General features: G+C 34.5%; 1 protein-coding gene across 2 annotated transcripts; it reads left to right on the forward strand.

The window, feature by feature from the left end:
- Positions 1–420: 420 nt before the first annotated feature.
- On the forward strand, positions 421–10,653 carry FGF8 (fibroblast growth factor 8). Of its 2 annotated transcripts, none has more exons than XM_072423888.1 (5): positions 421–1,141; positions 1,233–1,269; positions 2,559–2,739; positions 7,676–7,782; positions 9,560–10,653. In XM_072423888.1, exons 1-5 carry the CDS (start codon positions 1,110–1,112, stop codon positions 9,836–9,838), a joined length of 636 nt encoding a protein of 211 aa, XP_072279989.1. In that variant the 5' UTR covers positions 421–1,109; the 3' UTR covers positions 9,839–10,653. The 2 variants fall into 2 exon arrangements, with proteins under 2 accessions (XP_072279989.1, XP_072279990.1); XM_072423889.1 differs by having other exon boundaries at positions 2,592–2,739.
- Positions 10,654–11,017: the final 364 nt, after the last annotated feature.

Genomic DNA, 11,017 nt, shown 5'->3' on the forward strand with positions numbered 1-11,017 from the left:
TCATGCAATGCATACATTTAAAAATGAATCCGAGATGATGTGTCTTTTATATCCTAATACAAATGTATTCAGGAAATCAGAGATTATGGTCTGTGCAATAATATGCTGTGTGTAATATTCATTTTTTTCTATGCATAGCTAGAGTTTTTAATGGAATCCAGAACATCTTTTCTGATCTAGCCAGTGTGCACTTGCTGCTGACTTCATTCCAGGAGCTGCAAACAGTAATTGGCAGAGTTGAATGACTTCCATAATTTATGTGTATAACTGAGGGCATCCTGTAAGGCTAGAGATACAAGGGGCTGGTTTTCCCTGGGACCATCCTCCCACAATTAACCCAGGATAGATGAGAAGGGAGTTTGACATTGGAGAGCTCAGGACAAGAGGAGGGACAAGAGCAGATTGCTGGCAATCATTGCACTTAGTGCTGAATGAGACACCAGCCAATACACACACACATGCACTCACACATTCACCATCAGTCAGGAGATTCCCCCAATCACAGCCAGGTTACATTGGCTACTAAGTGTGTGATCAGCACTTAACAAATACTTTCATCATCATCACACTGCAAGGGCTGCCCTGCAACGTCATTTTCACAGAAAAGGAAAAAAAAATATGATCCTCCCAAGAAGCTTCTTTTCTTAACTTATCCTGAGTTTGCTTCAGTTTTCTGGGAGAGGCTGAACCTGACAGGCTAGCTCTTGCATCTCTTTCCACTTGGGACTTCCCCATCTGCAGAAGACTTGGACAACTGCACCTCATCTGGACTCACTTGGAAGCCACCTAAGACATCGGGTTGTCCTGTCTTACAGCTGGGCACTACTAGGAAGCAGCAACTTCTTTGGAAAGGGAATTGCTTGCTTTTTTTCCAGGCTCTTGTGTGCAGAAAAAAGCAGCTGGACTATAGCGAGTGAAGGATCTGCTTTGGGGAGCTTTGTGTTGAGGAGGGTGGGGGGCGATCTGCCTTGGTCTAAGCTCCCTGCCTGGCTATCCTGAACAAGGAGATGGGAGGAGGATTTTGCATGAGATCCCAGGACTAAGCAAGCTCTGCACCTTCCCCAGCCACACTCACAGCAACCCTCCCAGGGACTATTCTGCTATACACGATGAGCTACATGACATCCATGTTCGGATATATGTAAGTACATACAACCTTTTACTATACATGTCCTTGTATATACAGCTTGTATATAACACTCCTTCTAAAATCTTATTATTTCTCCTCCTAGGCTGATGCACTTGTTTGTCATCTGCTTACAAGCTCAGGTAAGGACCAAACTTTTGCTTTATATATTTATCTTTAATATTTTATTATAGTAGATTGCAAAAATGACATGTGCTGGGACACTAAAACATGACTGCTTTCATTCAAAAGAAACACTTGATACATAGTAGCAAAGCAAACAAGCTACAGTGTGTTACAATATTACTATGACAATGCTAAACTCAAGGTCAAGGATCTAAGAAACATTAGGATTCATTTTCATAATATTTATTAAACATTCATTTTTTTAAATGTGGGTTTTGTATAGTAGACTCTATACATTGTCTTTATTATTTAACATATATTATTGTTCTTAATATTTAAACAAAGCATCTTAATATCAGATGGGGTTGTAAAAGCCGTATGGTTACCAGTCTATGTCACCACATGCTGCCATGTTCCAAGTTGGCAGCAGATTCAAAACATATTGCCCATATACACATGTAAAAAAAGGAAAGGGGCACCTAAGGGAATGGAGATGCTTTACTAGACTGAGACATAGTAAAAAAAATGGAGAGAATTCTATTCACTTTGTGAGGTATAGGCTGTTCAGAAGCAGAATCTCTGATTTGATATGGGGATTTTAGTAAGAGCTCCCTTGTCACCCATAGAAGGGAAGAAGAATCTCCCTCACATTTGTTGAATATACATCTTTATAAATGTCAAAGACGAGAGCAATCCTGCTTGTGTCCAATGGAGCTCTCTATAGCCAAAGGGAGTATAAATCTCAGCAAGAAGGGTTTGCTTTGCAATCTGCCAAATTTGTCACACCGGTAAATGTGGTTTCCACACATTAATACGTTAAACATTGCAGCTGTATTGATGTTCTAGTACATATATAATATAACATTGAATATAAGTGGTCTTTATATATTTTATTTATGTGAGTATGTATTAGTTTAGTAGTTTGTTATATTTCTTTAGATACTATATAAAATCTGCATATTATATATATTTTATTATGTTTGTACCCATATGGTACAGATATCTAGAAATTCCTAGCTTTGTGTTATATTATTGTGCTTGAATATTTTGTAACTTAGCAGATACCTATTTTAGTACTAAATTGATTATATAGAACTCTAGGATTTGGCAATGGCACTTTAATAGTGATGGGCATAGTTTATGACTATGTATACCACACACACTTGTAGTCTTTGAACTACCTATTCTTATTGCCTTAATCTTGTGCCCTTAAAATATGCCAGCAACACCTTAGAGTGTGTTCGGGCTTCATCTAGTTGTACAAAGCAGTATAAATATAATAGCTTGTTTTATGTATTTCCTAAAGGTAACTGTTCAGTCCCCACCTAATTTTACACAGCATGTGAGGGAGCAAAGCCTGGTGACCGACCAACTGAGCAGAAGGCTTATCAGGACCTACCAGCTATACAGCCGGACCAGCGGGAAACACGTACAAGTTCTGGGCAACAAGAAAATCAATGCAATGGCCGAGGACGGGGATCCACATGGTGAGCATACTTTTTGTTTTGGAGATGGGAGAGGCTTTATGTCAAATTGTTTGTGTGGGAATTGAATGCTAAAGTCTATGTACCCCTGAGTGGAATAATGCTACTTGTCCTATTGTTTCCTTTAAAGTACATGTATTAATACAGAATATATTGCAGCCATACCTGCTTTCTTCAGTCAGTAATTCAAGTAGAAAATGCTTAATATTAACATCCCCTTAATACTGAGATCTTAAAGCAGGCAGGACTGCGCAGGCCCAGAGCTTAGTAATTTAATTGTGTAGATTAGCAGATAAAACATATTTACAGACCTGATCATGTTCTGGCTTCCGGTATTGCTTTTGGTTCATTTATAAGTTGTTTTATTTTAAAATAAAACTTGAATTGTAGAGAAAAATAACTTGGAAAAGCATCAAAAAATTAAACAGGTATAGAAAAAGTGTTTTTTGTTTTTAGAATGCCAGAATATGAAAAGACCTTTCAAGAATGCATCAAACCATTCACTGATTGTACATAGAGATGTTTATAATTTTACATATATAGCGATGCATATACATTAAGGTGAAATGTGTGAATAATGCATAAATCCCAGAGAGGACTTCTATACCAATGATCATACAGATTCCATGTGGACAGTGTCCTATGGGAATTTTAGCAAAAAATTCAGTGCTGCAAAGCTTTATTACCAACCACTAACCCAAACACAAATAATAACTGTGACTACTATCATTCGGTAGCAACGTATAGTTGTACAGCACATGTGATTGAAAAAGAGATTACTTTTTTCCGTCCTTATGAGTCAGTGCTTCATAAAGCTTGCACTCTAAATTTGGCACCTGAAATATGAGACCGCATAACCTGCAGAGTCATACCAGTTCTGATCAAATGACTTAAAGACTGAAGCTCCAAGTTATGCACATAAATGTGCTATGCTTTGTTTAAGTTGTATGGTTAAATAGATCTTTATTATGTCTTTTGACTGATATAAGATTTTAGGACCATTTTAGCCTAAATGCAAAGAAAGCGATCATTCTTAAATGTTATAACCCATAGCATCTTTTGAAAAGGCCAAATGATAGCAATGGGGAGTCAATGTATTAGAGTCAGAATAATATGTTTACTTAATTTCCTGATATGTGATCATCAAGTGACCATTTACACAGGTAGCAATAGATTTCAAATATAAAACAATATATTTTATTAGGTCTGCTTATATCCAGATTTATTTTGAAATATAATGCTAAGTACATTCAATCAGTGGTTGCACGGGATCAAATTTTTTTCACTTATAGTAGAATATATATTATATATATTTATTTCCCTTGCTTCAGTCTGCTGTAAAACATATTCTTAGTCTTTAGAATACAGAAATTACAGAACTAGCATTAGCTCACAAGGACAAAAGTGAAAACACAGACATAGGCCTTAGTGACATCGGTTCTTGAAGCTCAGGCCTGTCCAGGTGGGAAAAGTCAAAAAATCAGCTGTTATTTTAAGATGTCCATTTTTAGCAACCCGTGTTGTAAATTAAACGGTCAATTAATTTCCAAACTTTGAAACAGGCTTTGTGTATTTCCTATGTTTTTGTTATTTGGAAATCTCTTGATACTAGCACTTAAAACAAGGGATTTGCACTTACAAATTCCCCTATATTTGAAATTCTGTAACCTATGAGGCTAAAGTTTAATATCGAATAGGATATAGAAATGCAACGATTGCTGCATGCCCCTAAAACGTAAGCTTGGCTGCTGATGTAGGAAACTGTGGATCTTTTTTTTATGTTTTGACAAATTATTACCAAAAGGAAAAAAATGTTCTGTTAAATAAGTTTAGTGTTAGTGGACAGAGACAGCCTGAAGGGTATGTCTACATACTGGTATTTCCTACAGAGAAAAATTAAACATCATTTAGACACAAACACAACAGTACAATATAGAGGGATATATTTAATAGCAGTAAAGGCAAGAAAAAGAATTAAAAAAAAAATATACACACACACATATATATTTGCTTATATTTGTGTTATGACGGTTAAGAAGTATGATATAAAACAGAAAAAGAACAAGCTTTTTCTCAGATGTAAAGGTTTAAGAAAGTTGTAGTCTGTAAACGCTAAAAAGACGTTCAAGATCGTTCTATATGAATCTCCAGAGAGACCCCTAATGTCTGGAAGAGCCATTAAAACTCTTCTTACTTTCACCTTTTTCAACATTTCCTGAATACTTTCTCCTCTTCTCAGTGCAGTTTTGGGATCAGATGTGTCTCACTGCATTTTTTCTGCATCAACGTAGCTACTTTCCTTCAAAGTTTCAGCTTGAAACATAATTTTACTGGGATAAAGCTGTCACTAAAGCAAAAGAATAGAAATGAAAACGCTAAGCTTTCCAAAAATACATCTCCAAAAATCTCATGACCTCTTCTTTAAAAAAAAATGTGAAAGGGGAGAACATTCATTTTACAATCAGTGTAGAAACAGATTAAGTGCATGTTAGGTGGAATTAAATTAATCACAACTTTGTCTGTAATCATGAAAAATATGATAAAGTTACTTAAAAGGTATTATAAAGATATGAAATATACAGTATATAGTTACATAGGATGTACATCTATACCAGACTGAGAAATGGTAGAAAAAAAAGACAGTACATAGAGGATACAGATACAGATACATAGAGAGAAAGAAGCAAGATAGAAGGAGATACATAGATGGAAGGATATAGTAATAGAAAGATAATCAATAGAAGATATAGAGAGAGAGAAAGAGAGAGAGGGAGAGATAGATAGATAGATAGATAGATAGATAGATAGATAGATAGATAGATAGATTTTTTTTACATTGCCTTTTCTTTAATTCAACTACCCAATCAGATTCTAGGAAATTAAAAAAAAATCCTCTAAGCCTGATTGGGTGTTTAAATAAAGCACAAGCCGACCCTCAAATGATGCTTTCAGTAAAATAATTCTTTAGTTTCTTTTAAAGATGCAAATTCTTATTTGTAATTTATATTTTGGACTTGTTTGCATTGTAATTTTCTGTCTTGTCAGTAAAACAAGACTCAGAAATGAATCAATATTCTTTAAGCCTTTTACTGGATTTCAGATTGATTTTCCTTCATATGCCAAACTCGAAAAAAAAAATCAACAAGGTATCAGTCCATTGTCACAGCTAGTACATTAAAGGCAGGATGAAGTTTAAAAGCATTTTTGCATGTGACATGGGGCTGTTCGGTGACAGATGTTAAATCTTGATTTTTGACGTCTGCTTTTGGCAATATATAGGCTTTAGGCATTTTGCTGTATCAAGAGATTTTGAATCATATTGTTGCAAAAAAAATATGATTTATATGATTATGGTATTCTATATGGATGTTGATTGTAAGAACGAATCAGATTCTTCCTTACAGTTTAAACTCCAGGCTGTATGACAGCTGGAATCTAATTGCTCGGTATATGTGCCAGATCTTTTCTTTAGCTCTTTGATAGAAACAGATACAGATCTGCTCATGATAAGTACTGTTCACCATAGGATGAAGAAAGGAATCTACATCTAGTTTTCCATGCACTGTGTGGGTAGTTGTTTAATCTAATTAGCAGTTTCACAAAGCAATTCCATTTACATTTTAACGTGAAATTGTACGTTTTCCTAGAAAATAACACAAGAATATGATTGCATAAAAAGACATCAGCGCAAAATAGTAATATTCTTTTTTTCTGCCATAATCACTTGTGCAGTTGTCTCTAATCTTAATACCATAATGTCCAAAAACAACTATTTGGGCAGTAGACAAAGCAGGATAATATTAGGTTTAAATGTGAATGTGTGGGCGTCCTTTTTCTTTTTAAGCTTCATTGACCCAAAATTTGCATAGTCAGTCTGAATAACGATCAATGCCTGTGTTAAAAAAACAGAAAGTAAATCAATATGACTCAACGCACAAGGGTGAAACAAATTAAAGGGCATTTGCTATCCTCTGGGTCTCGGCTATGTGCTGGTGCACACAGCGATATAATTCTAAATATAAGCTGGAAAATTGGCCCATTTCTGCAGATTGCTACTAATATGGCAAATAATGTGTTACATATAACTTTCTACCTAAAAGAAGATCGACCTGTGTTAAAGGTTCATTTTTTGTGTTAGGAAGAAATATGGGAGAGGGCATGTCCTGAGATTGATTGACAGGGTGTTTATTGTTTGCCTTGGTTAAACATAGCATGTTAGCTTCTGACATTTGCCTACCAATATAAAATATCATTATTAGTATGTGAATTTTTAATATATGGTCCTACAATGCTAAGAGGTCTCATTTTTAGGGCCAGTTTTTGGGTTGATGATAAATATCCCAATGCATTTTGGGTTGGGAAAGCTATACCAAAAGCAGAAGGACAAACCCAGAATGTGACGTAGCCGGCATGGTGACCTATGTCCAACAGCTTGTTAACATTTATGCAATTAAATGCATGACTTTAGTAGCTTTTGCCTTCCACAATTTTCAAAAAATGTTAAAATTGAATTTGTTTACTGCTTATCTATTTTCCGTTTAATGAATTCCCACAATTCTATTCTTTCCCCATGTCCACCATGACAGTTTGTGTTTATTTTCCAATGAGCATGGTGACCATTGTAATAGCTTGAGCAGATACAAGCAAGTAGAGTTGATGTTGAATATTAAATACCAATACTGTACAATAAATATAGTTGAGGGTTGGATATGGGGGTCCCATTGTCAGCTATCTCAATTTCCAAAATTATGAGCTATTTATATATATATATATATATATATATATATATATATATATATAAAACCAAATTTTATAGGCTGCTCTTTTGAGTGTAAACTTTTCTCTTTTCATGTATTGCTCTGCAAAGATTGTATTTTGCTAACTAAACTTCTAAAACTGAAAATGGAATTACAACCCTGTCCTGTTTTTGTCTCCGCAGCCAAGCTGATTGTGGAAACAGACACGTTTGGAAGCAAAGTCCGCATTAAGGGTGCCGAGACGGGTTTTTATATCTGCATGAACAAGAAAGGAAAGTTGGTTGGCAAGGTGTGTTGAATTCGAAAGCATGACAAAATGTTGTCCTATGCCCACTGAGATGGAAGGCTTGTCAATGAGTTTAGGCATAAAGAGAAGCCATTGGGGCGAATATTGCAGTCAAGAGGCACAGAGAAGGTGCTGATTAAAAAAGAAGGGGGGGAGCGCGAATTCACGGTAAAAACAATTTTTGATCAAAAGACATAGAAGAAGTGGGAAAGGAACAGAGTAACAAAGACGAGATAAAAGAGTCAAAAAGAAGAAAAGCTGAAAGGGGAAAAAGGGGGTGTTTCAAATTCCATATATCTTATTTAACAAATAGCCAAATTGCTTTGCTATTATGTACAATTACATGCTACAAGTATTTGGAATGTTAAGACACAAAGTTCAGACTGCCTCATCACTAAGCCCTGAAATCTTCACATTAGTCATGGTTGTTCTTTAACACCCAGAAACTGCTCTGAGGGGTCCTTTTAAAAACTTCACTTTCAAGCCATTATTGGCTCTAAAGATGTCTGCGTTCAATAAGGATTTTCATTCCTCGTATTCACTATTACGGGGTGGGGGTGAGGGGGGACCCGAGCTGATCAAAGTTAATACGCCCACTGCCTGTGCATACCTGCTTTAGAAATGTTTTTTCCCAACCTTTATCCACTTCAGTAATTGACAATGACTTCCTGGTGGTTACAGTGTTACACTGCTGCACAACAACCTGTATAGAATGATGCATCCCATTTTCTTCTTCTTACATCAAAGATTTTGGAACTGTTTGTTCCACTTGTTTTACATTGGTTACCTTCTGGGTCTGTAAAAAAAATTCCTATATTAGCTCATGGCAACCAACTAGTTTTTGGAGCAATCGGCCGTTAGGTTAAGGCCAGTTGATGTGAGAAGCAATATTTCATTGCTCTTCTCATCAGTATTAAATAAGATTATGAAATGTCTGATCTGAAATTTACTAGTTTTTGAACATTTGGAGGTAAAAGTTGATTTATCATTGGTTATTATGAAGTTTTCAAATAATTAATCTAAGCTTGACTAATCTTATTGCTGTCCTATTTCTGCTTAAAAATTCAGATTGGTATGGTTTACAAAAAAAGTATCCTTAAATGGTATCAGTATATCATACAGAAATCTAATTTTCTCATTGATACTGGTTACTACAAAAGCTTTGCAGCAGTATGTATACACTGTCATAACCTTAAAATCCTAAAAACATTGATATGATTCCCTAATGTTTAGTATATTAATAAACATCACAGAAATGGTCATAACAATATTATAATATAAGGCACAAATAGTTATAGGAAACAATGCCTAGGTTCGTTTTGCATAACATTTTAAGATACATTATCTGTTTTTCCATACTATACAAACAGGTTGCTTTATAACAATAATAAATAATGTGTGTACATCCAATATTTGGCAAAATTTGGGCAAATGCCAGCATGTTTGGAAAATATTCCACTACCTGATCAACCTAAATCACAAACAAACCAGCCTCATATCCAAAATTGCAAGACAAAATAATTACTGCACATTAGTTTAGGCATTGATTTTTTTTCAATCAATTGCCGTGATCTAATTCCATTCTCCGAGTCCCACGCCAGATCAGTCAGGCATAGCAAGTGTCATGTTTAATTAGAGGATGCATTATACTGTATATATAACATACATTGTGCACTAGAACTATGGCCACTCCAGAGGACGAAAGGATGTTTTAAACATTATATTTGTGCACTTTACTGGTTTGTTCTTTTTTTTAATAACATTCTAATTTATATTGCAGCCAAATGGAAGAGGAAAAGACTGTGTTTTCACAGAAATAGTCTTGGAAAACAACTACACAGCATTACAAAATGCCAAGTATGAAGGATGGTACATGGCGTTTACCCGTAGAGGACGCCCAAGAAAAGGATCCAAGACGAGGCAACACCAACGAGAGGTTCATTTCATGAAAAGGTTACCTAAGGGTCATCACACCACTGAACCTCATAAACGTTTTGAATTTATTAATTACCCTTTTAATCGGAGGAGTAAAAGAACTCGATATTCAAGCTCTCGATAGGAACCGGATAAAGGTCCATTCCTCGGACTTTTAAAACAGACTACTCTATTCTAATATAAAAAAGACATATGGACTAGTGATTTATATATAAATATACATATATATTTTTTGTTTTTACAGAAGATGATTTATTTTTTTATTCCGATGGGACTTTTTTTTAAAGAAAAAAACAAAAAACAAACATAAACTTGCTAAAAGTGCGCTCTTCATATAGATCTTAGACCTTTTTTTAATATCTAGAAAAAGAATATTGTAGTGAAGAACGAACCTGGGACCAAAAGTGCTACTTAACTGTTCAAAATACTTAACCAAAAACAAGACAAGACAGGTGCAAGATGACTGAAGAAGGAATTGAACCTTCTTATTTTTTTTTTTTTCTTTTGTGACATCCGTTAATGGAATAATTGATTTTTATCACATATGCTTTTAATTATTTTAAGAGCTGCTTTTTCACCTATTCCGTTTCCTTAGTGGGAATTAAATTGAATTACCTGGCTCAAGCAGGTTTTCCTGACAAGCAAATTATTTTTTTTAAACCAACGAGGACAAATCTTGTTTTTGTTTGAGACAAAAAATACTAAATCTCATGACTTGCAACTGCATGGTGGTAAAAAAAAAAAAAAAAAAATAACAATGCATCCCAGTGGTAGAAATCAGTTGTAAAATTAGTGATATTAATGTTATTATTTTTTTTGGAAAACACTGTACAAATGTCAGTTATCTGGCAAGACTTTTATCCTTTTTTTAAGGATGTTTGTAAATATTAATATTAATGATGGAAATATTTATTTAAATGTGTATTAAAACTTGTATTAGTATCACGTGGCTACATCTTTCCTTTTGTGAACCATTTTATATTTATACAACAATGAATATAATACAATGAACATTCATAAACATAACATTTATGGACAAATATAAAACCTCAGAATAAATAATCTATCGATCATCTAGCTATACTCTATCATCTACCCTTCCCATATTCAAAATAAATATTAATTAACCCCAATTTAGCAACTCATTGTAAGTTATAAACTTTATATACTATATTCTTATAAAAGAAAACTTAGCACAACTTTATACTAGAATATATCAACCCAAAGAATAATGTAATCCAGGCTACCATGGATAAATGTCCAAAGAATAAATGAAGAGAATCTGCGCTCCACTACAATAATA

The sequence above is a fragment of the Pyxicephalus adspersus genome, chromosome 10, assembly GCF_032062135.1.
Source record: "Pyxicephalus adspersus chromosome 10, UCB_Pads_2.0, whole genome shotgun sequence".
Taxonomy (NCBI): domain Eukaryota; kingdom Metazoa; phylum Chordata; class Amphibia; order Anura; family Pyxicephalidae; genus Pyxicephalus; species Pyxicephalus adspersus.

What these genes read in the sequence shown, in the direction of transcription:
- FGF8 (XM_072423888.1), top strand. Translation starts at nt 1,110, where the DNA reads ATGAGCTACATGACATCCATGTTCGGATATAT. An exon ending in ACATCCATGTTCGGATATAT is followed by an intron (nt 1,142 to 1,232) that starts GTAAGTACATAC and finishes TTCTCCTCCTAG; the next exon opens with GCTGATGCACTTGTTTGTCA. An exon ending in TCATCTGCTTACAAGCTCAG is followed by an intron (nt 1,270 to 2,558) that starts GTAAGGACCAAA and finishes TATTTCCTAAAG; the next exon opens with GTAACTGTTCAGTCCCCACC.